The sequence below is a fragment of the Melozone crissalis genome, unplaced genomic scaffold (genome assembly GCF_028551555.1).
Source record: "Melozone crissalis strain CALT ecotype California unplaced genomic scaffold, PUWL_Pcris_2 ptg000005l_1, whole genome shotgun sequence".
NCBI classification, from domain to species: Eukaryota; Metazoa; Chordata; class Aves; order Passeriformes; family Passerellidae; genus Melozone; species Melozone crissalis.
The window spans coordinates 21,068,695-21,096,466 of record NW_026535783.1 but is presented as its reverse complement, the minus strand read 5'-3'; the positions used below and the strand labels follow the sequence as shown (position 1 = coordinate 21,096,466).

The 27,772-nt window shown below is 44.0% G+C and overlaps 2 protein-coding genes across 2 annotated transcripts in view; both read left to right on the top strand.

Annotated features, from left to right (window-relative positions):
* Positions 1–258: 258 nt before the first annotated feature.
* Positions 259–3,006, top strand: LOC128945280 (hydroxysteroid dehydrogenase-like protein 2). Its single transcript, XM_054289004.1, has 3 exons — positions 259–445; positions 907–1,035; positions 2,886–3,006. The coding sequence occupies exons 1-3, from the start codon at positions 343–345 to the stop codon at positions 2,942–2,944; spliced, it is 291 nt and encodes a 96-aa protein (XP_054144979.1). The 5' UTR covers positions 259–342; the 3' UTR covers positions 2,945–3,006.
* A 9,991-nt stretch (positions 3,007–12,997) lies between these two features.
* Positions 12,998–27,772, top strand: part of KIAA1958 (KIAA1958 ortholog) — a 51,202-nt gene continuing 36,427 nt past the window's right edge. Inside the window, exon 1 of the mRNA XM_054290091.1 lies at positions 12,998–13,102. The gene's annotated coding sequence lies outside the window, so the exon portion shown is untranslated. The remainder of the gene's footprint in view (positions 13,103–27,772) is intronic.

Genomic DNA, 27,772 nt, shown 5'->3' with positions numbered 1-27,772 from the left:
CAGTAAGCAGGGGTAACTGTGTATTAGATAGGCAGGTTTATGTAGATTTCAGTGTGTGAATTCTCTCACATTTTAATCCTTGATTGACTTGATCTGTGGAAAATCTCTGCTTGGCATCTCGGGCAGAATAAACAATGTCTCCTCTCTAAACCCTTTGTCCATGTTTAGAGAGTTCTGAAAGTTGGCAATAGAAGCAGTAAATGATTTACAGTTTAGAAGCCTTTGCAGAAGAATTAATTTATTGGAGGTGCTGCCCAAGCATTCAAAGAGGAGAAGAAATTAAGCAGATCCCAGCAGGAAGGAGCAGATGGGGCCAAGGCAAAGACAGAATCTGCTGCAGCCATGCCATCGGGTCCTGTAGCAGAGACGTTCCGAGTTATTCAAGGGGCAGTGACTGAGGAGTACGTGAGAAGTACTCAGGGTGTCTTTCAGTTTGAGCTCTCCGGTAAGCCCACCGCTTGTGCAGCCTTGCCTGGCAAAAGGCCCCGGTGTTTTCAGACGGAAAGGCTTTGGAAGCTGGTCCCGAAGCAGGCGGGCTCCTGTTCAGTTCCTGTGACGCTGGTGCTGCAGGCCCGCTGGAGCAGCCCCGGGCGCTGCCGTCCCTCTGTCCCGGCGCTGCCGTGGCCCCGCTCGGGGCGCTCTCGGGGCCGCGGCAGAAGCGCCAGCTGCCAGCGGCTCTGGGAGCAGAGCGCGGCCCCCGGGCTCTCCTGCCCGCGGCCCCAGCCCGCGGCGCTTGCTTGGGGCGTCACGGGGGACAGGAGGTGACTCCTTGCAGAGCCCCGCCAGCGTGCGGGCTGCCACGGAGCCGCTGCACGCGCACACGGCCGCGGGCGTCTGGCGGGGCGGCAGAGAGGGAGGGCACGGCAGTGCTTGCTGCCTTCTCACCGCGCTTCGCTCTCTGTCCAGGCCATGGTGGAGGCGCTTGGTATATTGACCTGAAGAGCAAGGGTGGGAGCGCTGGCTTCGGAAAGGCTCCCGTGACAGCTGATGTGGTCATGAGCATGTCGAGTGCCGACTTTGTGAAGATGTTCACAGGTGAGGGACAAAGGCCTTTGTCGAGGGCCACAGGTACCGGGAGAGCCAGAAAAGCTGTCCCAGAAAAGCCTCTGCTGACAGGGGAGTAGAGAGGCTTCTCGCTCTGTGATCTGGCATTGGAGGAGCTTTCAGCTTTTTGTGGCTCTGGGGAGAGCGCAGGCAAGAACTGCTTGGATTTTTCTGCACTCCTGCATCCTGTGAACAGGAAGAGTGCAAAAAGTTACACTGCTTTTATTAACCAGGTACCGACATTTTAGCAGCCAGTGTATCTTCAGAGAGAATCAGTCAATGCATTTGGCTTGTGCTCTGCGCATGTCTGAGCAGCGTCTCCTAAATGTGCCCTGCTCGTACCAGGAAGAGCTGGTAGGAAAATAACCTGATTTGTTTCATCTCCCCTGAGAGATTGGAGCCATATGGTCTTTTCTTAGTTAAATCAGTCATAATCTAATAATTTCATTAAGTAACAGGATATTGCATCTGATGTAATTTGCTCCTCTTGCAGGAGTGTTTTCTCGTTCCAGAGAATGTATTTACTGATTAAGTAGTGTTGGACAGAAGACAATGTCAGAACTTTCATTATGTTAAAAATGCTACACTTCTTTTTAAGTGTGATTTCCACAAGTATCACTATTCAAAACAGCTCGAAACCTTTTTTAACACACTTCAAAATGGAGTCAGAAGAGAACAGATTAATAATGAAAAAAAAAAGTTATCCATTAAGTTAATAATTGTAATCAAGTCCTCAGAAATATTTTTACAGATGACTTGAAAAGTAAATTCTACTTCAATTAATCCGCCTCCTCCTTTACTGTGAAGTGATTCAATATTGTAAAATATCTTTAGATACAGATATATAGAAATTCTTTGTTAGATTCAGATATTGGAAGTGTGTGGAATTTAATCACAGATTCTGATTTAGCATTTTTACCACGTGGATACAACTAGGGAGTATATTCCAAAACAGAATTTCTAAATTCACTCAAAAACCCTACTCTAGGGATATTACTCTTTCCTGTGCATGGCCTATACCTAGATAGTTTTAATTTTCTGATGGTTCTGTTTTTTCATTTTAGATAAGCTAAAGCTATTCATGGCTTTCATGCCAGTAAATTCTAGTATTAAAGGTGATATGATCCTAACACTGAGTCTGGAAAAGATGCTACTATAGTTGAATTTTGAACACTAGCAGAATACTGGTCTTTCTTATGTAACTACAATGCTATTTTAAAACACTAGTCCTCATTTTTTGCTGATGCAGCATAAGATCAATAGATTTTGTAATTGCTAAAGAAATCACAACTCAAGTTGATTATAATACCCAAGAGCAAACATGGCTTTTTAAAATAACTTCCTGTAAAGCTTCAAAAAACAATTATGTCCCAAAATTCTGGTGTTTCAAGAACAGATTTTTTAATTTTCACTTCTTTATTTTTTTCTGACTGCAGACTGTCCTGTGTCACTGTGAGATGCAAGCCTAAGAGACCTTTATTTCTGATCATGTTTTCTCTGATATCTGAGGAGATATGAGTTCTTATCCAATGATTAAGGGATGCACTGCATGTTTCCTGTAAGAGCTGAAGTCAGCACTAACTTTTCCTCTCACTGGGGTCAAACAGTATTTTTCTGCCCTGTACTGGTTTCACAAAGCTTGTATGAATTGACCATCCCTATCAGATGTTATTTTAAAAGGCTAATGATCTTGAGACATTGAAAAGGTCCACTGTGCACTCTTAGGACAAGACCTACAATGGATGCTATAGTAGAGGAATTATTGCAGCTGTTTGTCTTCTGCAAAGGATTTTTGCATGAGGTCAAAAGTGTTTCTTTTTATTCTATTGCTCACTTCATAGATTTGGAGGCCCATAAAAATGAAATGACTAAAAAACTTGTGACTGTTTTGCTACTGTGAGTAACTGGAGAGAAAGTTACAGGTTTTTTGGGTGATGATGAATGGAGAGAACGGCTCCAGGACGTGCATAAGAGAGACACGATCTGCAGACTGCTGACACTGGTGAGCAGGACTGATGGTTCGTCGTACTGCAAAGGTAATATGACCCTGGTGTGTTCAAGGGCCGTGTTTAGACGTCTTCCACCGGCTCAGCGGTTGCAGGTCTCCACCGGGGCTGGGAGCAGGCGGTGCCAGCAGAGGGAGCAGGCAGCACACCGCAGCGGGGCTGCCTTGGGCACCCCGCCCTGCTGCCCGGCCTGCCGCCGGCTTGCTTAGGGGCTAGACTCGCCAAGGTGCACCATGATAGTTTTCTGCTTAAAGCACGCTTCACATGTGGGATAGGGTGAGATAAGCAGGTTTGCAGCAACTTAAAAATCTGTGTCTGTGCCTTGCATCGTCTTACCTCCCTTCCCTCATTCCTGGTATAAAGTTCTTGCTCCGGAGCAGGAATGAGGTGTAAGGTGTGTACTTCTAGATGACAGAGCACCTGTAATTGTTATATTTATTTGAACCACTGAAATAATCAGTGAGAGTAATATTTTGGGGAGAGACTTGGTTTGGAAGAGTGTTAGCCTGAATGCTTAAAATCAAATGAATGATAAAAATCAAACCCAGTGAATCTTCATATAATGTCCATATAATGTCCATATAATCCATATAGTCTATATAATGGTGTCTTAATTAGTTCTATGCATCATTCTGTCCTAGAATAAGATGGTGCTTTGTATAGCAAAGTTAAGCTCTAATTGACTAAATATAACTAGCGCAAGCAATAATACATAGAGACAGTACCTTTTACTGGGATGGCCTGTAGCTCTGCTTCCCACCATTTCTACTGGGGGCTAAGAATAAGACTTTGCCAACTGTCTGGAGACAGTATCATCACACCTCTTGAGACAGGTTTACCTGCACAGAATTTTATCAGTGTGGTCCAGACTTCAACTTGAAGTTACTGTAGGGGAAGGAGAACAGAAAGAAAAGGAAGTGCCTGACAAGTATCCAGCCAAGTAATGAAGCAATGTGGCCCCCAGAAGAGTGTCCTTTCCAGAGTCAGCAAGCAGTGAAGATGAGGAAAGTGACTATAATTATTGTTGTCAGGCTTTCTCCTCTGTCAACTCTGCTCTTGGCATTAGGAGCCAGCCAAGCTGCCGCTTGGTTGTTCCTGTATATGATGCTGTCAGTGCTGACAGGATCACATTTAAGCAGTTACAGGTGGTGTGTGTCAGTCACTCCATTTGTGCATATTTATGGTTAGTAATGCTTACGGGTTATTTACATGATTATTATCTACTGTTCTATTTGCTAACTCTTGCTTTTCCCCTTAATACAAACTGAAGTTACAAAACAGATAGGAAACCCAAGGGGAAGAAAGATGAGATTATTGGACTCTGAGCAATTGCTTTCTATGAGAATCTACTGAGATTTGCAAGTGGAAGGCCAAGGCAACGGCACAGGAAGGAGAAGGGGGAAATACTGACACAGCAGCTTGGGTCAAAGGCTGCAGGGCTGAAAGTGATTGCTGGGCCCTTAAGGGGCATAGAAAGCACTTGGTATTGCAAAGATGACATCACTTGTGCATGTCTGTGTGCAGCAATTGATATGTCTGCCAGCTGCTGCTCAGTGCTAAAAGACAGCTTTTGCAATGAAATTGTGATCACAAGGTATGACTGGGAAGCTGCCTGCACATTAGAACCTAACAACCAAGGAGGCAGAAAAATGTGCACTCTCTCTTGGCATGACATGGTTAAACTCAAGCTTTATGGTTACCTCACTAGAAAGTGAAGCAATGAAGGAAAAGTAGGTTCTATCAAATTTCTTAAATGTGAGCAGTAATTTTGAGCTTGTTTACCTGTTCTCACTTTCTCCCAATCATAGGAGTAGCCTGGCGTGAGCAACAACTCTGAAAGCAGACCTTTTCACCAGTGGTTAAAGTTTTAGCAGGGTGGGAGATAAGTACAACACCATTATTTTCAGTCATGGTCTTTATCACAGCTTTGATTGTGAGTTTGCGTGAGATGTAGTATTGGGTGAACAAATAACAGAAAATCAGTGTGATGGATCTTTTTCACCAAGAAACATATTTCATACTATTTGTAATATTTTCTCCAGAAGGATGTTGTCAGCTATTTCTTTATTCATACTTTACTATTTATACTAAACAACTGAATATGACAGAGGGGAATTTTGAGATCCATACTTTACTGTAAAAGCAGTGTCTAGGTCACATCTATTCACTGAAACAGGTCTCTCAAACTTTGAAATTTACCAGGCCAAAAAGGGAGGGAAGAAAATAATACCATGGTTGCCTGAACCCAGAAACCTTGGGAGGAACCACTGGCTCAGTTGGGTTTTTGTGGGGTTTTTTTGGTTTTTTTTTTCCAGAGGAATAAATACTCCTGTGACAGCCAGATATCCTAAGTAAATAATGCCCCATATTCATATTTACAAACTTCTCTGCTATTACTTTCTTTGAAGAAAACGAGGGCCTCCCAAAGACACACATATGAGACTATGTTGTCAGCCTGTTACAGGTGGGCAATTGCAAGAAAGGCTGGAAATAGCTCCAGGATTTCTGTGGTAGAGCCACGACTCAGCTGCCACATGATTCCAGTTCTGTCATTGCAAAGATTTCCCCACTCTCCATCTTCTTGCATTTGCACTGTGAGCTCCTTAAGGCACCCTGTAAAACAGGAGTTCAGCCCTCACAGCCTAGCATTGGTGTTCCAACTGTGGGTCTGCTACAGCCTTCATATGCCATTTGCAGAGAGCCACCCCCTTTTGGGGGGACTGAGCCCAGGAAGTCACAGCTGGCAGTGTGGGTGGGTGAAGAGCAGGATCCGGTTATGTTTTAAATCCACTCTCTGTGTTTTAAAGGTAAACATTAGGTAATAACTTGAGGCCACAGGCTGGAGACCAAAGCATCTTGGTTTCTTAGACAGAAAAAGCCCAGTGTCCTTATCTTATATGGAGAAACTACATACTGTATGTTCAGACAAATCTCTCTCATATAATTAGCACACACTTGAAGTGCCAAGTCTCCTGTTTGCTTTCAAGTGAATTTCTTGTTGAGCTCTTATTACACACTTTTCCAATACTAATTATTCGGGCTTTTGTTTAAATTGCTCTTCTTTACCTGTATATTTCATCCAAGAGCTGACACTCACCTGCTGTTGCCAGAGATATATCCTGTTCCACCAAAACCCACAGGAATTTAATACAAAACAGAGTTGTATGGTCACAACTCTGAATACACACAGACTGGATTCTCAAGGGCGTTTCAAGCCTCTCGTGAAACAGTATAGAATTTCCAAAGGCACCTTGTGGACGGATCTTCATATACGTTTTCTTTTAGTGTTAACACTAATTGTTATTGCAGCTTAGTAACAAAACTAACAAGGGAAGGACCAGCAGAAAGTTAGTTCTGCTCTGATATGCTTGGGTGTAAATATGAAGTATCCTTGTGATGTCTGCACTGCTTTTTTCAGTATCGTGCACATGTGAAGGAAAAGTGACTGCCTAACATGACAATCTGAGGTTCTCAGTGGAGAAAATTAACAGGTTTTCTTCTGTCAGTTTGTTAGCTGCCCCAGACAGGGTATGAAAAATTTAGAAGTGACCTAAAAGCTGGGTGTTTTTACTGGGCATTACCAGTATCTAAGCTTTCATAAGCTGTTATCTGCTTTGCATTTAATCAGTCACACTCTAACTCACTTTGATCGTAGCCCTGACCTGAAGTTAGGTATTTTGTTGTGCTGGTTTTTAGAGTTGATGAATAACTGCAGTCATAACAAATCCAGTAACTGTGAGTTGGGTGGTCTTTAGTACTGGTACTTACTCCCCCACGTTCCTTCAGGATCTCCAAAGGAAAATGAGCATGCCCTCATTTGTGCTATAGGCTGGGTGTTGAACCTCCAAAGGGAGTTTGAGAAAGGTAGGAGTTTTCTGGTAATCAGTGATTACTGGAAAAAGACAAAACCTTTACAATGCACTGTGATAGCTGAATCCCTGCTCTTCAGGTTGTCCCACAACCTTCTACTTCAGAAACAAGCTCAGGGCACTCCTTGCCTGATCACCCCTTTTAATTCAGCCTGGTGTTACCTACATGACCAGAAAAATGCCTGCTCCTGCTCCTGGGTAAGTCTGACCTGCCCTGGTCAGGCAGAGCAGTATTTGCAACACATATCCTAGGAGTCCAGTGGAGGGATTGCCAGCAATCCAGGTGGCTGGAGCAGAAGACCACTCTCCTCAAGCTTTCCTGTTTGAATCAGGCTCCTTGAGGGCTTGTGTCCCATTAGTGTCCCAGAATGAGGAATGCCTTCCTCTCTTGGGGATTCTTGTAGTGCCCTTGTTTCTGACTGATGGAGCAGGGATGTCGGGTCAGTGTTAAAAGCAGGATTACAAGTGTTTAAATACTGCTGAGCAGGGTGCACCTAGATGCTGTGGTAAGTGACCAGCACAGCTGAAGGACCATGGTCTACTAAAAGTGAGTTTGTTCTGAAATCTTCTTCAAAAGTGATGAAATCGTGGGCATCATGATTAGGGCATCATGTAGTGCCCCCATAAAGTAAAGTAAGTTTTGGACTGGCAGGTAAGTGAAGGGCAAATTAACCAGCAGTGCTCTTCTTTGAAATATTGTGTGTATTTAATTACAGATGTTCCAGGAATGCAGATATGATACTTCACAGATTTTGCTTTTAAAACCTTTCCTTACCTAAAGAGAAGATGTGGGGTGTGAGGTGTGCTTGATCTTCCTCTTTAAGGACCACTCTTAAACAAATGGATCATGTTCTGATACTGCCTTGCCTTAGTAAATGAATTTGATTTTCAAACATTACAATTCCAGTGTTTTGTACAGGAAACCTCCAAAAACAACAACCCCACAGACAAGCAACTTAATCACTTCCATATTTATTTGCAATTTTCAAAGGAACTTCCCAATAGCAGCATACCAGTTTAGTACCAGAAAGGTAGTGTCCAAAGAGGCACTTAATGGCTTTCATTCTGACCCTGCCTACACCAGTGCAGGTCTGCTACATTGCTACTGAAAACACAGGGATACAAAGCCCTCTGCACAGTCATGAGAGAAGGATTCGTTATTTACTATCCACCAGTGTCTCAGGTGTGTGTTGTAATACCCCAGCTCCACTCGTCACACCAGTTCTCTGCATTTGTCTTCCTGCAGTCATGGAGGAAACTGGCACCCACCTTCTGTCACTGACCTTGAGTCCTCACAGCTGGGTGTTTGTAAGCTGCACTGCCCCACAGACCCACCTGTTGCTCTGCCTTTCACGAGCACTGATGTCCCAGGAGGGAGCCAGCCCATTAATATTGACCTGTTTCTCACCAAGCCCTTTCACCTAGAGAAGTGTGTCAGTCAGGTGGGTCTAGCTCATGCTTAATTCTCTGAGAGGGAACTGCAGTATTCCAGACTGACACACAGGCTCTTAGGATGGGAAGCTGGCTCCCCAGATTTTTGATTTTTTGCTCATTTCTTTGCAATAGATGTTGAGGTAGAGGAAGCCTCAGTGAAGAACCAGCTGTCTGCCTGCTTGTTGTAAGGTTGTCTGCTGCTTCCCTCACAATGTTACAGAGGAGGAAGAGGCACTGTAGGACACCGCAAGGTTTGGCCGGGCCCTGAGCTCTTCTAGGACTTTCTGGGACCTTACGGATACTACTCTCATCATGTTCCAGCTAAATGATGGAGTAAAATCTTGCTTGGATCATGGCAAATGAAGTCTAGAAAGGAAGATGAATCTTTTAACTCCTACTGCTTTTTCAAGGGGCTACCTTTTTCAAGAAGATAATTGTTGTACCCGGAAATTCTTCTGACTCAAAAGTGGTTCCAGCTTAACTTTTTGTACAGCAGGAGCTAGTTTTGTTGGGCACATGTTCCTCTGAGAAACACACCTGTAAAAACTAGTTCATGATCTGTGTCCGGCTGGTTCTAGCCATGATGAGCAGCCCTTGGAGCAGACGTGCTAATAGCAGTCTGTGTGGGGAATTGCTGCAAAAAAAAAGCCTGTTGTGGCAGTGGCCTGATCCTGCCCTTCTTCCTGTGACAAAATCAGTTCTGATTTCAAACCTACAGCTGCTAAAACAGACCATTCTTGGCCTTTCTCATTTTTCCTTCTCATCCCAACTACTCTAGTGGTAGGTCCTTTGTGTACAGCCAGCTTTCTGCTAAAATCGGAAGTATTTTCTGATTGCGTCTGTCTTCCTCCTGGGCCAGCTTTCCTCCTGCTGTGAGGGCTGGGGGATTTCACATGGAGTAGTGTTTCACCTTTGTGTTTCAGCTGGCAAAGCTTCTGGTGCCAGGTCAGGCTCATGACTGGTGGTGGGGGCTGAGGGAGAGTCTGTGTGGGTGCTGGCACACCCTGCTCAGCTGGGCAGGAGAGAGCAGGCATGGCCAGGGCACAGACTGCGGGGGTGTGACTCAGCTTCCTTGCTGCCTGAATCAAAGGAAGGGCAGAGCTGGGCAGCAGAAACAAACCACTCAGCAGAATCCAGCCCACCTGTCAGTCCTGAACAAAAGAGGAACCAGCCCAGACCGAGTTGGTGCACATCTTATCTCATGGAGGACATTCCTAGGAAAAGCCAAGCTTTGCTCTGTTTCTGCTTGACCAATGTGGTGCTGGAGTGATGCTGGGGAAGCTGAGCAGTTCACAACAAAACCATGTGGTCACTTGGTGCCTGCACATTTTCTGTGAAGTGGTATCATCTCTGCTGTGATGTTGCTGTCACTTGCCAGGAGCTTTGGGCCTCTCTTCAAGCAGACAGTCAGGTGTTCCCAAACAGGAGGATGGTGATTCCTCTCCTTCCTCTTTGGCAGCTTGTACACCCTATTTCACAGCCAGCGTTTCTCTGCAGAAGGATCAGTTCATGTGGGATCTGGGATGCTTTTGCTTTTGCCCATTGTTTTTGGTCTGCTGGTGGCACGAGTGTTAATGGGAGGCCGGCTGCCCAGGAGTACTGGAGGGGAGAGCATGAGCTTCCACTGAGCACCATAAGCCCTAGATTTCCTGGCACTGGCATCTGGAGTGAAACAATTCACCCTTGCCACACAGCCTGCTATGGTTGATGAAGGGTCACAGCACATGCGCTAGTAAATTGTCAGAGGTCACAGAATAAAATCCATGCTAGTTCTGGGATAAGGATGCGATACATCTTCTTTCTCAACCCACTGCATTAATGACAGTACCCTGCTGCCTTACCTGGACATGTGGACCATCTATGAAAGGTCAGCACCTCCAGCAAGTGTCCACACCAACCAAGTCAGATGTCTGTCTGGTTGTGTTTTATTCCAAGTGACGAATAGGAGGAGAAATGGCCAGCAAAAACTCCTCACCACAGCAGTCTCTTGGCTTTGCAGAGGCAGAACAGTCTCTGTGTCTGTCCACCCTGCAGCAGCCAGCACAGTCCTGTTGGGTCAATAGCAGCAGCTTTCCTTCCCGGAGAAAACCTTGTTTTCTTGCTTGGGAACACCAGTGCACACAATTGCTGCCCTCCCAGTGCAATTGCTAACACAGGCAGTGAGCTAAAACAAGCTCATCCAGAGCTACAATTCTGTGCTGAGGTGCTGGTGACGCTGTACTAAGCTTAACTGAGCTCTTCGACAGCATATGATGTGACCTGTGGCTGCTCCTAAGAACGAAGAAGTGAAAAAGGAGAAGAAAGAGGGGGGAAAGGTGGGAGGAGGAGAGAGGCTTTGTCCTGTGGCCACTGAAGAGCATGAGAGAAGTAGAGAAGAACAAAGAAAAAGAATGCAAAGGAGTGATCAAGACTGAAGGCCAACAGTGAAGAGCAAGCCCCTTATGTTTCCTGACTGAAGATTATGTGAGCTTGATTATAAGGCTTCCAGAGATGAAGAGTGTTTTTTTGGAAGGCAGTCCTCCTCTTCAGGAATTCCTTATTGTTGTTAGGGAAAGTGTAACTATTTGGTCTTGAAAAGACAGCTGAGCAGGCCCATCTTAGAGGCAAACAGGGCACTGGTTTCAACCAGTACAACCCATGCAGCCTCTGACCCACGAGGAGTGTGTGATGGCCTGTACAGTACTGTGGGGGCATATTTCTGAAAATCAGATCATTCCTGTCCCTGCAAGGATTTTGTGGGCACAGCAGAGTCCAGGAACGTTGTGGTCTTCTTCTTAATGTTGCCAGTGCTTTGACTACGGGTCCCTATTTTAAAAGCAAGATGTGAAAGCAGGGTGTCATGTATTTGATTGTGATGGAGGCAGACTCTCTCTCCTCTCCCTGGAATAATTACTCCTTCTGTTAGGGTTCTTCGTCTTTAGGAATCTACTACTGAAATCTTAAATAATTAAGTATTATAGACCTCTGCTTATTGCAGCACCATGACCATGACAACCTACTGAAAATAACACTAGCAGAAGGGATAGTAATCTTCCCTAGGCAAGGTTAATGCTGCTACCAAACTCCCCTGCCACCTCACAGGCAAATCTGGAAAGAGCATTACTTTTGGCATGAATACACTTCCAGATTGCCTCCATTTTACTCTCGTGTAAGCATTGTTGCTATCGTAGCTAGTAAGCATGTGTTAGCCCATTCAGGTTTTGCAAATGTTGGCATAAGGAAGATGAGGAAAGAAAACCTCTGGGCCATGAAGCAGCTGGTTTAGAAGGCTGATAGCCAGGCCTCTCTCCTTCTGGAATGATGCAGGGTAAAAAAAGTCCAACTGAGGAGATGAGCAAAGTTTGCTTTGGCATGTGCCTTGCTTACTGTGGGAGAACCAACACCCAGAGAAAATGCTGTAAGCACACAGTGAGCCCTCCTGTGATTAACTGCAAAAAAAAATATGAGCAATGTTGCTGATAGGGTCTCTAGCTGCAAGCAAATTAAGAAAGTTTTCGCAACACACAAATTGCAGTTTTTATTGTCTTACACATGGGCACAGTGTGTGTACAGATGTGTGCATGCATGTGTACATAGTCCACATAAAATTAACAGGTTGTGGCAGATACCAAATAAAAAAAGAGTAACAATAAATCTCATGTTTCTATATCTGCACAAAACAACAGAGTAGTAGCTGTTTGGACATACTCAAATTGAGTGGGTGAGGTGCTGCAAATCAGGAGACCTCCACCAGAATAATGAGAATTACATTATTTTATGTCAGCTGAGAAGGTGTTTCTTAGTGTAACATCCAGGTTTCACATGCATGCATCTCTCCTTGTTTTCACTCCTGCCCATGGCAACGCAGGGAATGCAGATCCTGTTGCCTGTTTCCCTGCAGAGGGGGCACGGTGACCCCCTCTCTGCTCCCCCTCAGTCCCTCAGGAGAGACAGGTGTCCCTTGGGTGTCCCTCAGGGTCCTGTGCGGTGCCCAGACTGGGCTGCACCACCCAACGTGGTGCATGTGTGTGTGCGGTGTGCGATGGCACACAGCCTGTGGTTCTGTGTGTGTGCAGTGTGTGGTGTGCCATGGCACACTGCCTGCAGTGCATGTGTGTGTGCGGTGTGCCATGGAACCCAGCCTGCGGTGCTGTGTGTGTGCGATGTGCAGTGTGCCATGGCACACAGCCTGCGGTGCTGTGCGGTGCTGTGCGTGTGCGGTGTGCCATGACACCCAGCCTGCGGTGCTGTGCGGTGCTGTGCGTGTGCGGTGTGCCATGGCACACAGCCTGCGGTGCTGTGCGTGTGCAGTGTGCCATGGCACCCAGCCTGCGGTGCTGTGCGGTGCTGTGCGTGTGCGGTGTGCCATGGAAGAGAGCCTGCAGTGCTGTGTGTGTGCGATGTGCAGTGTGCCATGGCACACGGCCTGCAGTGCTGTGTGTGTGCGGTGTGCCCTGGCACACAGCCTGCGGTGCGCTGCCAGTCCGGGCCGGTGTGCGGGTGTGCCATTGCACACTTCCTGCGGTGCGGGGAACCGGGCGCCGGTTTCCGGTGGCTGACAGGAGCCGGAGCCCGCCGCTGCCTCCTCTGGCGTGGAGTACCACACACCCCCACACACACTGCGGGGAGGAGGAGGAGGAGGAAGAGGGCGGAGGGAGCAGAGCAGCCCCCCCGCCCAACCCCCGGACAATATCGCCCTCATCCCCCCATGCAATACGGGCGATATAGCACGGCTCCCCGCCCCGCGCTCCCACGGACAGGCACCTGCAGGTACGTGACCCGCCGGCCGCACCGTGCGTGTGGATGCGAGTGCGGGGGGTGCGTGTGTGTGCATCCAGCGCTGCCCGCCGCGGGGGCGGGCGATAGTCCCGTGTCTGGCTCGCTCTCTCTTTGTGCGCGGCCAAGGGCTCTCTCGGAAGCTGCACCGGGCACAGGCGCGGGTCCCCCGGCCTTGTTGCGGGGCGCTGTGCAGTGGCAGGGCTCGGTGTGCCTCCCCGGGCTGCACGGGGCGTGCCGATGAAGGACAGGGGGAGGCAGGGGTGCTTGAGGGGTCGTGGTTTGTCACAACATACGGAGTGGAGTGTAGCCCCTCGCCCCGCCTGGCATCCTCCTGCAGAAGGAAAAGTGACCCTTACAGCCCCCGCCCCGCTCCCACCCGCAGCTCCCGGCTGAAACCGAGGTGGGCAGGCGCAGGGGGCTGTGGTTTGGGGCCTCAGGGGTCTGCCGGCTGCAACGAGAACGGGGCCGGGGGCCAAGTGCCTGGCGGTGAGGTTTGGTCCCACGGGAGGTTCGAGCCTCCTGGCACGTCCCACAGGGGAGCTCTGACGGGTCCCTCTGATCCCCAGCCCAAGCAGGCAGTGGGGTGAGCACTGGGAAAGGCAGCTCCACGCTAACTTGGCTTGCTGCCGAGACGAGGCGGGAGCAATAAGGCAAGCCAGAAAACAGAAGCAGGCTTGGAAGGGATGGTTACATGCAAAGGAAAGAGTGAAAACGATGGAGAGATATATTGAGCTTTCTGCAATTCAATTCCAGCTGTCAGACAGAGCTCCAGCCAGAGGAGTAACTATGATACATTAAAACTCACCTTCCATCTGCAGCATTAATGGTTATAAATATCTCCTGAACACAGCTGGCAGTTCAGTAGTACTAGATGTAGAGTACAGCTATTTCCATTCAAGTGAGTGAAGGTCTGTCCTAGGAACAAAACAATTCAGTCAGTAAAAATGACATCCTTGTATGTGGCTGGCTTTCAACATTTGAATTGTTAATTGTGAAGTTTGCTTTTGACTGCCTTCTTTGCCATTCCCCCACTTAACCGTTCTCAAAAATACAACCTCTACCACTGGTGGTGCAATGCTAAAACTGTGATAGATGGTAAGCTTGGCTGTGAACTGGCACAAACAGTAATATTTTTCATTTTTCTGTTGATTTGAAGAGAAATAGGACTAAGCACTTAGTGTGCTTGGTAGCAGCAGTGAGAATTTGCATGAAACAAATGATGACATCCCTTTGCTGTGTTCTGGCTGGCAACTTTTCAGCTAAGGAACTAGGCTTCTTTTCCTTAACTTTTTTTTCTTTGAATAGAATAACCCCAAAAGGTCTTTTTAGGTTAGGAATGACCAGTTCCTGTTTCTCTCATGGCTTCTTCAGTTCTCCTCCATATAATTCAGAGCTCAGACCAACAGGGCTGTACTCACGTGGTTGTGTAATTAACCTAATAACCTCAGCCAGCAGCACACTGGGGATGTGTGCCTGCCCCACAGCACCATGTGCATGGTTTCAGACCGTTTCTGACTGACTGGCTTTACCAGAAGCCAGGAAAAATTGCCCTGAGAGTTGAATCTATCAGTTATCTCAGGCTGATTATTCAAACGTCATTTCATGTTTGGCTAAACCTGTTTTTTCTCACTTCTAAAGCCGCACAAAAACTGGAATCACATGGTTCATTCACTCACCTACTGTACTGTGCTGAGCCTGGTGCTCAACCTGGCTAAATCATGCCCAGTGCCAATCTTCCCCTTTTGCCTGTGGCTTTGAGCAAAAAGCAATTTTTTAACCTTTTGCTCAAATTCATTAGCTCTTTGAAATCCTTCATAGGTAAGCTAAGAAGCAAACCGGGTAGTTTAAAAACCTTGCACCCAGAAAAGTAATGGATAAAAGAATTGGCAAAAAGATACTGTGTGGTTTAGTATTAACAGAAAGTGTTGCAGGGATGATAGGTGTTCTTATATGCAGTGTAAAACTTGTTGTGAGAGAGATACACCCTGAAGTTACTGTTTTTGCTGTTGTCAATAACTCATCTCAAGAATGTAGCAGAATTCTTCTCTGTATTCCACTAAAATATCTAGGTGTTTAGAAAGTAACTTAAAACTTGTGGAGAAACCATAACAGCTGAAGTACTTCTCCAGCCATTGTTAGCAAGCTGGGGTTTTTTAACCAAATATGCATTGATACTGTTCCTGTACTGATGCATCTATGCACTGGTAGCTGGTATTATACCAGGAAGTTTTGTATAATTTAACTTACTGAAAGTTTCCAAAGCACACTATAATTCTGTTTCATTCACACAGTGATAATGGATTTATAGTCACGAGTTCCTAGAGCAGCAGCAGTTTACTGCCTTAGCTGTTCACACCTGGCAGTCACCAGCTGCACCTGCCTTAAGAGGCCACTGAGCCTCACCCTCATGCCAGTTTGACTAGGCTGTCCATGGGTCCACTCACTGCAGCTCCACGGAGACTTGGAGTTTCAGCAATGACATCCTTTGGTATTTCCAGTCTCCCAATCTTATGCCTTTCTGCCTTCCTTCCTTGTTAGTCATAAAATGCAGACAGAAGAGCTCTGAAGGTTTTAAGTGTAATCCCAGCCTTGGCATTCATCTCCACGGTGCCACTGTTTTTCCACATCTGTGCCCTGGGAGTGATAACCCATCCGGGCAGGGCTCACAGAGGTGGTGTGAAAATTAACTGCTGTTTGTAAGGCACTTTCGCAGAAATGTGTGTGGCAATTGGTTCTCTTGAGGATTGTTGTGCATCTGGTAATTCAAGTGTAACTGGCTGAACGTTGGCTCTGCTTCCAAAGGTTATTGCCGCACACCTTTTTTGCAAAGTAAAACAGGGTGAGATTAAGGTTAGTGACCTAAAAGTAGAGCAAATTTTTGTTGCCTTTTCTAGTCCCTTTCTGTGAAAAATATTTAAAAATGAGTGTTAGTTTGTATCAAATGTTTCCACCATGGATTTGCATAATAAATTAAAGGAACTTAAAAGATATATACCTTACTCTGAATAATGAAGAGAACCAATGGAGCCCAGCTGCTTCATCTTCATTTACTTGACCTTGGTTCTGATTTGTTGATTTATGAACTTTATTTACTAGTCACTGAATTCTCTTGCAAGACAGAAATTACAGGGTGTCAGTCCTCTCTTGTGTCTGTAGTAACGAGCAGACCTCACAGATTCCCTAATGACACTCCTGGCTGGCCACTGACCATCTGTGTTTTTCCTGAAGTAAATAAAAGATCTTGGTCATATGACTGTCCAAACTTAAGCATTCAAAAAGGAAACAAAATAGTAAGTGCCTTCAGCGTGGTGAGAATGTGTTGTAGTTTAGCCGCAGTCATACTTACACAATTAGGATGTGTTTTCTTCTGAGAATTGTACGGTGAAAAATACCTATCTCAGATCCTGGGTTTAGTTTGATCTTTGTGGAGCCTCTACTTTGCCTGACTGTGTGCTAAGAAATTACTCTGCATGATGTAGGGCCTATTCTCAATTACAGGTATTTTCCACATTTTCTGCACAGTAAGTTTTTATCATGGTCCTTGTATTGCTGAAGAGTTCTTTCACATTTCATTCCCTTTTCTTATTTTTGTTTAGCAACAGGCAGGATCTCAAATTTTTGTTCACTTGACTGATGTTAGCTGAGAGACATCATGAGTTCTGTTGGACATTTAGGCATCTTAGGATTTTAGTTCAATGAAAAGTTGCAGGAACAAAAATTTTCCTCTAAGTGCAGAATCACAGGGTTAGGTTATTGGTATTCACTGAGTGAGTACTGTGACCTTCTGCAAGTTTTTATTTCTATTGTTCAAGGCAATTATTTTCTAAAAGCAGTCATCATACCTTAAATATTTTACATATCTGTTTTACAAACAGTACCCAAGATAACTGGAAGAGATAAGGCGAGGAAAGAGATTCGTGTCCCATTTTCTCTTCAGCTTTGTTTATTTCTTCCATTTATTTTGTCTTTTTTTTTTTTTTTTTGGTATGGTCTTCCCTATTGCTTTCCTCTGTGATCTTCAGTAAAGCGAGTGTCTTTGATCAGTGTAGACAATCAGGTATTCAAAAAGAAAAAAAACCACTCTAATATTTTTTGAAAACAGGAACATAGCCATATAGCAGTGATCAAATATCCAAATGTACACCAGACTTTACTTATCATCTAGTCCAGTGGAAGCTTTCTTGCATCACCAGTGTTGTGCTTTGAAAGCTTGATTGTTCTATCCCTTGACCTAAGAACAGCTGCATCTCCAAGAAAGTAATAGGCAAGAAAGCTCTCCAAGATACAATTATTTTCTACAGCAGTTTTTTTTCAAAATATATTTAAAGTTGACAGCAACTGGTTTTAGTCATTTCGAATTTCGCTGTCTATTCTCATAGACAGGGTTTAAGGCTGGAGAAAAGCAAAACCACTGATGATCTAGTAGGTTAGAGGTTTCAAATGAACCTTGAAAAGTGAAATTAAATGGAGCAACTGGAGCCACACGATGAGACACTCCATGAGATGTGTGGATGGTGTGCCTGAGGATTTGGAAGGTCCTTATTGCTGCAATCAACCAGATTAGAGTGATGCTAAAGAGACCACGGTCCTGTTCTGCCCTTATGCTAGACCCAGAGTCTGTAATGTCTTTGTTCCTCTCGACACTCTTCATTTGCATATAAATTGGCTGCCACCCCCAGCCCTGTTTAAGCATGGAGGGGGGTGTGCCCGAAGCAACAAACGTGAAAAAGGACAGCGAGCTGCACTGTGAGGGACTTCAGGACATCAAAGGCCCCCGTTGGCTGCATCCAGCACCAGTGATCTCTCTCACTCTCTTTCTGCCTCTTTGCTTCTTCTTTCTCTTCCCCTCTCCCCCCATCCTCTTTCTTCCTCTTTCTCACACATTGCAAAGTTTACGAATACAGCCATTTGCTAACGATGTCCCTTCATGTGAGTAACCATTTGTAAGTCCTCCTTCAAATAAATTTGTTACTTATTAAAGGACCACAGTGTTGTTTTAATGCCGCTCTAGCCAGAGGTATTTTCGAATCTGGGTCACTTTCCTCCCCCTCTTGTGTTGGGCAGTCGTAAGGGATACCCAGTAAGTGGGCAGAGAGAGCAGGGCAGTAAGCCCTCTTAGCTGTAAGCCAAGATAGGTTTGAGCAGTGCCAAGACAACAGCTGCCCAGGAAAGGCCAGAGCTTGACTGCTACCCTGCTGCTTGAAGTTACCTCACCCTTCCCTGTCTCCAATTAAAAAAACCAGATTTTGTAGTATGGCTCTGCTGAACCCAGACATTTATTTTGCAGGTGTAAATTTCCACATGGTCGAGAACTGTGGTTTACAAACCACACTTAATAGGTTCTTCAGGAGTGACCCAAAATAGCTGCTGTTATATTTTATTAATATGCAAAGGTATGTCATATATTAATAGTAATAGTATACAAATATAAAATTATGCTTATTTATAAATACATATACATATGTAAGTTCAATAATACGTATAAGTAATATAATTTTATTTTGAAATTCTCTTCTATATTATGTATCATTAAATGTAATATTGTCTATTAGCATAGTGTATACACTTTATCATTAATATATTTATTTTCATTTTTATTTTTTTTACTTTTACTTTTATTTTTACTTTTATTTTTACTTTTATTGTTGCTATTGAACATGTATGTGACAGAATGTACATGACATTCCATTTGTCAGATGAGAGAGAAAAGAGAGGTCTTGCACAGCAGGTGTCTGACTTATGGGATGAGTGAGCTGTGGTTCTTCTGGAATCTGCCCTATCCAGTATTTTCCTGAACGATACAATGTAAGAAGTAACGCACTTTTCTCTGTATTGCATTTGTGCAGAGCATGAGGCCAGAAAGAGACACAAATAGGAGCACAGAATCAAGTTTCAAAATCATCTCAACAGGGTGGAGATCTGGGCTGGAGATGACAGGATGTGAGGTGTAAAATGTGGTATTTTTAACAAAAATTGCTGCGCAAAGGGAAGCAGGTAACTTCGCTCCTTGCCGATGGGGCAAGATGGCCGATGGGGATGGGACAAGGGACAATTTTTGGTAGGAGGGAGGCTCAGGGCTAGGCATCAAAACAAGCTCATTAGCCATGTGATATGGGAATAGGTGTGCAGAGGGATATCAGTGGCATAAAGAGGAAAGCACTGTGGTGAAATGAGAACACTTCTCAATTGGCATATCTTCAGCTTTGTCCTTGTCACAGTGCTGATATCTGATATGCAGGTGCATAACAGTGAGAAACCTCTCCTCTGTTTTGTTGAACCACACACTAGCATGGTATTTATACTTTTCCTGGGCTACAGCAGGTACTTCTGTGCAGGTGTGCATAGCAGGTTTCTAGAATGAGAGAGCTAATCTCTTTTCCCAAAATTAGGAAAAGATTAGCTTTTGGTATGCGCTTGGTGTTGCAGTATGACTTTTCTATTTGTCTCCTTTCCTTAAACCTGAAGTCACAGACTGTAATTTCTATACTGCTGGTATCTTTGCAGTCTAAGTACAGAGGGGAGAGGGTGTATTTATGTTACAAGTGTTCTCCCAAAGCTGTAGAGAAAACCCTCATCGCCCTGTGATAGTTTGCAAAGTCTGCTGCAACACACCATAAGGAGCCAGCATATTTTAGCTGGTAGCACTCCAAATGTCATAGCTTGGAATTTGCAAAATATTGCAGGATGGAAAAAAATTAATGAACTGTCTCAAAATGTAGAAGCTGGCACTTTTTTTTTATTTTATTTTTTTTTTAATCTGTGAGATTTTGATCCTTGCTGTTGAGCCAGCATTGTACAGAAGATGCCCAACTACTCATGCAGTGGAATGTTTTCTGTTTTCTATCATGTGGACTGTGAACTCCTCTATGGCAGTCCACAGTCATACTAGGTCATGCCAGTCTACACTCTGAGATTAAATATTTGCTCAGATTTTGTTGCAACTGAAAGCTTTTTATAGACTCTCTCTCTTTTTTCATGTTTAATGAGGAAAGTGAGTATTTCCTTTTCAAAATTTAAATTTCATACTGTCTTTTTTTAGCTCTGTTAGGGGGAAGAATGGTGTCTAATTTTTTTTTTTTAACTTTCTGACCTGTAACTATAAAAAACAAGGGTGTGCTTTTAAAAACTGAACTCTTACAGTGCCAGCATTAATTTTTTTAAACCCAGGAGGCAAACATTTATTGTGTAACCAGTAAATTGCAATTGAAACTGTTCCGTAAAGGTGTTGGCACAGTCTCTGCCTGATATGTGTATCCTAGCAATTTTACCAGACTTGACGAGTCCTGATGACTTAATTTCAAACCACTGAAGTTGAACATTTCCAGCTCTGATTTCCAAAAGTACTATTACTATAACTATTGTGGAAAAAAAAACAAGTTAAAAAAAAGTATTTTGTTTTGTGTTTATAATGATTTATTATTAACTATCCACTGTCAGGTGGATATTTTCCAAATCTTCTAGATTCCAAGTTGCATTTCAATGTAGATTCTCTTTACAAGATTAAAATTAATGTCTCCAAACCAAGACATGTAAAAAAACTCATGCAAATAACTTGTGTCCACAACCTCTTTCAATTAAATTCCATTTTCTGCACAAAGCTTTGCTTCATAGCAACGTACAGCTAAGAACCCCATAAATGACAGATTTTCTCTGAACTCAATATTATGAATTAAACAAGCAATGTAGTATTCCACCCATTTTGTCAGACCTGGTGTTTGTCATCAATCTAAAAATCAGGCACAGTGCCAAGTGTTTGCTGAACAGGTAGTGTGATTTGATTGAAATACTGGTGACAAAAATTTTTTGGCTGGGCAGACCTGGGTCAGATATTTTGTTTTCACAAATTTGTGTTGATTTGAGGAACAGAGGTTACTTGTTGTGAGCGCGAGTGAAGAAGGCCAGAAAATTATAAATGCAATATGCATAAACACACAGAAGATAGATTTTTTTCCCTTTGTCTCACCATAAATAATCTAAGGGCTTATTCCTGTAAGATATTAGATATTATGGTACTATACAGCAAAATGCAGGTGAGTTAACCTCTCAGATACAGAAGCACTAGCCAATTAATGCTTGCAAGTTTTACTAGATAATTACGTTCTAAGCATTTTTTCCCTGTTGGTGTTTTATTTTGTTTTTTCCTTGAATAATCTACCCTTCAGTTAGCTTTTGTCCTTTGGTTCAATAATCTATTTGTAAATAATGAGACTAATTTCAATATAGCAGTGTACAGGAGCCTTTCTTAGCAAGGCATCCACATGTATAGAATTAAAAAAGGTGGCCTGGTAGAAGAAAAAAAAATGTAAATTTGGATTTACCATTTGGTTTTTTTCCACAAGAGAATACATTATACTGAGCATTGCAAATAAGTCATGTTTTGCAACAGCTCCACGATATAGTGGAGCATTACTGAAATACAGTAGAAGGTAGTTTATATGGAGGTTGGTTATTCACCCAGCTTCTTATTTGCAAGCAACATTCTGCGCTTAAATTGAGCTCCCTTCAATGTGCTGCAACTGCTTTAACATGCTGTGTTTGCTGTATGCATATTGCAGTCTCATGGAGATGGCCACAATTTGTTTTGGTCCAGCCAGGAGTTAAAGAAAAGTAGCAGCTCACATCCACATATCAAAGATATGCATGATTAACCATTGCATTTTTTGTTTGTGCTAACATTCAGTGCTTTCCTGTTGGATAGTTAACTCTGTAAAGATAAGTGACCTCTTTCCAATCAGGCATTTTTAAAACTGTGTCGCCTCTGCTGACCTCCTAAACACTGATTAAACAGTTTGGCTGTGTTTGATTAGCTTAGTTTACACACCATTTAACTCGTGCAGGAGTATTTACATGGGATAATACTGTAAAGATTGTAAAGGTGGGGGAGGTGTAAACCTGGAACCACTTCAGCAGGCATTATGAAAGAAAAAGGCATAAATGCATCATGTATGTGTGCATTTTAAAGTCTCAGGACTGGTCCTGTGGGATCAATTTTTTTTTCCCTGTGGAGGAGAAGTTGCTCCTTCAATGGAAGGCTTTGATTTTCCTTATTGCAGCAGTTCCCCTTGTGGCTCTGCCCTGATGTTGGTGCCCTGTCTGTAGCTGTGAGATCCACATGGGGCATGAGGAATATACCTTTCAACAAGGTGAGAGCAAAGACAATTGCTCTCTGTTTTACTTCATTACTATTGATGCACTACCACTGTGCCAGTACAATGGAAAAGCAGAAAGTCTGAGTGAGCACATGTAGACATCAGGTGTTTGGTCTCTTTCCATGTCTACCTCCACCTGTGAATTTGACTACTTGACTACAGTGTGCTCTGTTGGAAGGTAAGTTTGCTTGTTCCTTTCAGCATAGCTGGGGTAAATTTGTAATATTAGGTTATGTCTGTCCTTTTCATCAAATGCCCTTTATTCCGCAACCAATGGCCATTGGGCAGTGATCTTCATTAACGTGTTCCAAGGGAGCTGCTAGTCTTTTTATTTTCTCACTTGAGCTGGGGGTTGTTTGTGTGTTGTTTGTTTGTTTACTTTCTGGAGACTGTAGGTCTTCAGAAAAAATCAGGATGACCAGTGTACCCATCACTCTTCAGAAGGGACTTCTCAGTAGCACAGAGAATCATCTGCATGTGGCTCTTGAGACTCCTGTGAGTCTCTTTGCTTAAAGGAAACCCTGCCCTGGCCCCCACACGTGTAATTATCAAGGTTTGGGGACTGGCTTGGCAAGTCAGTAGGAAGGCTTTTGGGACACACAGGGTTGCCTTGATGGTACCACACAAATCTCTTCATATAATTAGGGCAGTCTTTGGTAGGGTAGCCTTAACAGGGGGTGGGGGGTAATAGGTGGGAATATCCTGTCTGTGCAGAAGGACCAGGGGTTTTGTGTGGAGGAGCCTAACATTTATCTGTGGTTTTTTGTGGGTTGTCAGATTTATACACTGCAGTTTGTAGGTGCAGTGAGTTTCCTGTGGTCTTGCACTTTTTGTACAGGACAGGTATCCCAGGAAAAGTGTTTCTTTTCAAAAGTGGGTTGAGCAGAGGTCTGCAGTACTGGCTGGGGTAAAAGCCTCCTCACAGCCAACCAGCAACTGAGAGGGTTGGAGCCAGGGCCTTGTCATGATTTCATCCCAGCCAGAAGCCAACCCTCACACAGCCACTCGCTCATTCCCCCACCAGCGGGACTGGGGAGAGAATCAGAAATGTAGAAGCTGGAAAACTGGAGCTGAAATAAAGGCAGTTTAGTAGGGAAAACAAAAGCCATGCACACAAGGAAAACAAAACAATGAATTATTTCACTACTTTCCACAGGCAGGCAGGTGTTCAGCCATCTCCAAGAGAGCAGGGCCCCTTCATTTGTAACGCCTACTTGGGAAAAAAACCGTCATCACTCCAAATGTTCCTCTCTTTCTCCTTCCCTCCGCCTTTATGTACTGAGCATGATGTCACATGGTCTGGAAATCCCTTTGGTCAGTTTGGGTCACCTGTCCCAGCTGTGTCTTCCCCCAATGTCTCCTGCACTCCTGACTTCCTCACCAGTGTGGAAGTACAAACAGCAGAAAAGGCCTTGGCTCTGTGTAAGCCCTGCTGAGCAATACATTTTGCCAATGGGCAGGGTCAGTACAACAGACACATACACCAACTTTAAGGAAGAAGTGTCATTTACTTTAGTTCAACACAGCAAAGGATTACAAAAGGATAAGCTAAGCAACACACTTAATCATTACTACAAAAGATTGCCTACTGTGATTAAGAAAGATACATCACTAATACTTTACCAACATCCAGATCCACACATCAGCTGGGGAGTCCTGGTCACAGTGAAGGACTGGAGGGCCACTCCTGGTAACTGGGAAGTCCTACATGGTGTGTCCACTTGTAAGTGAGGTTTCCATCTTTGATGTGAGAGGGGCTGCCTTTTATATTGTGGAATAAACAATCTTATGTACCTTCTAGAGTGGAAACATAAGGTTTCATCTTCCTTCTGGGTTCTACCCAAAGCCTGGCCAGGGCTCAAGGAGGAACCAAGGGAGCTGGCTTTTACCATATACCTCCAAATGAGGCCAGATGTCTGATTTCATGGCCTTGTCTGGCCTCTAAGCACAAAACGATAAATTCATTCTTATCGCACTACATATTCTGCTAATGAGGGGATACAAATATCATAATGCTAATGATCATGCATATTTTGCTAATGAACGGATACAAATATCGTATAACATTTGGTTGCAGGGTTCATCTAGAGGTCAGTTTTGGCTCAGGGAGTCAAGGACTCAGTACTTCACAATAACAAAACTATATTATCAACCTGGTGTTCAGCACAGATCCAGAAGACAGCCCCTTACCAGCCTGTGAAAAAAATCAACTCTACCTGACCCAAATCCAGCACAGGCCCCATGCAGAGCCCTCTGGCAGGAAGGTCCTGCTCATGCATCAGGAAGGTCCACTGTTCCCGTTGCATAATGCTTTTGTGAGAATTAATGCCTTCTCCCCAAGGTATGAGGTATATTGTTGAAGTTTTATTGAATGTCAAGTAAATTAAGTTAAATAGGTCATTTTCATCTGCTTGATTCACCTTTTGTCTCTACTTAATGACCACATTGAAAGACTTTCACAGCCATCACTGGTTTTCTCTTGTGACTGTTGTTCAAGCGTGATCCTTTCTGGTTTCATTTGTGTTAAATGCTACACTACTTTTAATTATACTTTGCTTGTACAAGATACTTTCTCAAAAATAATAGAAGTGTATCACTTTTGCTGAATGTATAATTATACTACAAGGAACTGAGAATTCTGGAGGATGTCAAAGTAAAATTTCTGCTAATGTGACACACTATTTGAGAAACAATGCCTTGGTTTTGTTGTGTGGGATGTATTTTTTTTCCTGGTTTCTGTCAGAGGACTGACAAAAGAAAGAGACATTACCATTTTTCACATGGTTTGACCCATTAGATTATTTGGTAGAAAGTATTTGAGTAGGCTACAAATTGAATTGCTTTTACATTTCCAAGATGCTTAAGATAGAAAATAGAAAAGGCAGCACTAGGTATACATGCTGCATATATAATAATATTACTGCCAAGGAAATTTAATTCAGTCTCCAGTGATGGGTTTGGGCAGATGTTTTGCATTCAGCTAGAGATAAGGTAATCCATGCAGTAAGAAGGAACAGAATGAAACTGATATTCTGCATTAGTTGTGTATTATTTATTGTATCTGATAGAAGTGTAGAGCAGACACCTGATACTCACACAATCTGCCTGGTATCAGAAGAGCAGAGAGGTTCTGTCTGGGCTTTCTGTATAGGAGTTGCCTGAGAAAAGCTTTTATTTTGTAAACCACTCCTTTGCTTGTGTTTTTCTGGATAATTTGCTTTGTCTGCTAAGGCTGTAGTTCTGGCATTAAAAAGCAAGGTTTGCATTTAGTATTTGAAGGCAGTGTGCAATGGTCCCAGTATTTCATTTCAAGACAGTGAAAAGCAGCAGTTTGACCAGTTGCTGTAAGAAACTAGTGTTTCTGTGTTCTGAGGGCAGGCAACTGCAGGAAGACAGTTTTAACGGAGTGACAGAATCAGAATATGTAGACTGGAAAGGACCCTCAAGGATAATTGAGCCCAAATCCTGGCCCTGTGCAAGGCATCCCAAGAGTCACTGCATGTGCCTGAGAGCATTGTTCAAACACTTCTTGAGCTCTGTCAGGCTTGGTGCTGTGACTACTTCCCTGGGGAACCTCTTCCAACCACCCTCTGGGTGAAAAACCTTTTTTCTAATATCCAGCCTAAACCTCCCCTGACTCAGCTTCATGTTTTTAATTTGAGTCCTGTCACTGCTCACCACATGGAAGAAAATAGTACTTGCCCCTCTGCTTCCTCTCATGAGGTAGTTTTAAGTGCAGTGGGGTCTACCCTCAGTCTCCTCCAGGCTGAGCAGACCAAGTAACCTCAGCCATTCCTCATATGGCTTTACCTCCAAACCCTTCACCATCCTTATGGCCCTTCTTTGGATGCTGTTTATTACCTTTGTGTCTTTTTTGTGTTGTGGCACCCAGAACTGCCCCAGCACTTGAGGTGGGGCTGTCCCAGAGCAGAGCAGGACAATCCCCTCCCTTTCCTGGCTCTGATGCTGTGCCTGAGGCACCCCAGGACATGGGGGCCCTCCTGGCTGCCAGGGCACTGCTGACTCAAGTTTTGGGGTAGTTCATTATCTGAATATGCTGTGGAGGGAAAAAATGCCTAAAGTTTTGAAAATCTACTTTGCTTGAGAACTCTGAAGAATAAGTGTGAGTAATATACTCAGAAAAAGAATGAAAGAAGGATGAAAACAACTCAAAAAATATGAAGAAGTTTCCAGCCCCTCAAGTTAGAGATAATCTAACTTGATCAGAAGAAACTATCCAGTGCACCAGATAATCAGGTGATTACATGCCAGAATGGTGTCCAGGTGAGAAGATGAGGTGGAACTTTAAAATCGAGTTTTCCTCAGAAGCCAGTGGCTCAGGACTGGTGCTTCCTGAAGGAGCTTGCTGTATTTTGGTATAAATCTCTCTAGAGGAAACCAAATTTTGAATCAGATTCTCTGGACAGAAGACTACAGTTCCCTCTGGAATGGTGCTGTTTGCAATAGTCTGTCTTGATTCTGTTCACTGTTCATGCAGCTACTTGTGTGGTGGAAATGAGACACAAAAACCCCTTCCCTGCAGACAGGGTTAAAGCAGTAGTATCTTCCTAGTGAGAGGAGAGACCAGTATTCAACAGTGTCTTTTTGAGGCTGGTGTCTTAGTGATATCTTTAGGAGAAAGGGGCTACAGCTAAACAGCAAAAATTAAAAATGGGCAATGCAAGGGCTACCTGGTGCTTCCTGATGCTCGCCATGAAATACAGCCTGATGTGTGTAGTGCTTATGAACCTTGTGCACTCTACTGCACTCTCAACATGCAAGCCACCGGGTTTGTCCATACAAAGCAATATGCCTGCATTTTGCTGGCAGAAAGCTATTCTGCTCTTTCTTATGGGATGCATTTGTTTGTTATGCTAGAGGAGTACAGAGTAACTGGGTGGACAATTGTAGCAAGACAGTATTTGTTCTGACAAAGTCCTGGGTTTTTGTGTTTTGTTTTGTGTTCATAAAAGTTGCTGATGTGCATGCTGGGGATTGAGTGGGCTGTGAGTGGGAAGTCTGAGACTGCTGGAGAGAACAGTTTTTCATGAACTGCTGCTGTAAATAAAACTCTTGGCCTGTCTGGTTGCTAGCTTAAATTTCACAGTTAACAGAGTATGTTTTCTAGAAACTGCCATAAAGGGTAATCTTGATTTTTCTGTTGTGAGGGTCGTTTGGAATGGTTTAAAAGGATTGTGAATTTAATTTTTCAGGCATATATGCATGCCAGGCTCACCAAGACAGCTCCCAGCTCTCCCTCTATGCTGCGCAGCAAGGAGAACACATGCTGCTCCAGCTGTTGTGCCTGACCAAAATCCCCTCTGCTTTCAAAACTGCAAACTATCACACTAGTTAGTTGCATGTTGTTCATTAACCTTAGTGGCAAAGGAATTTAGTGTGCCATTAATGGGAAGGTACAAGGAAGATGAAGTGAGTGCCCTCACTGTGCATCACTCAGAATCTGGCATATGACTGTCCACTGGGAATGCCACTTGGCAGTGACATGCATGGC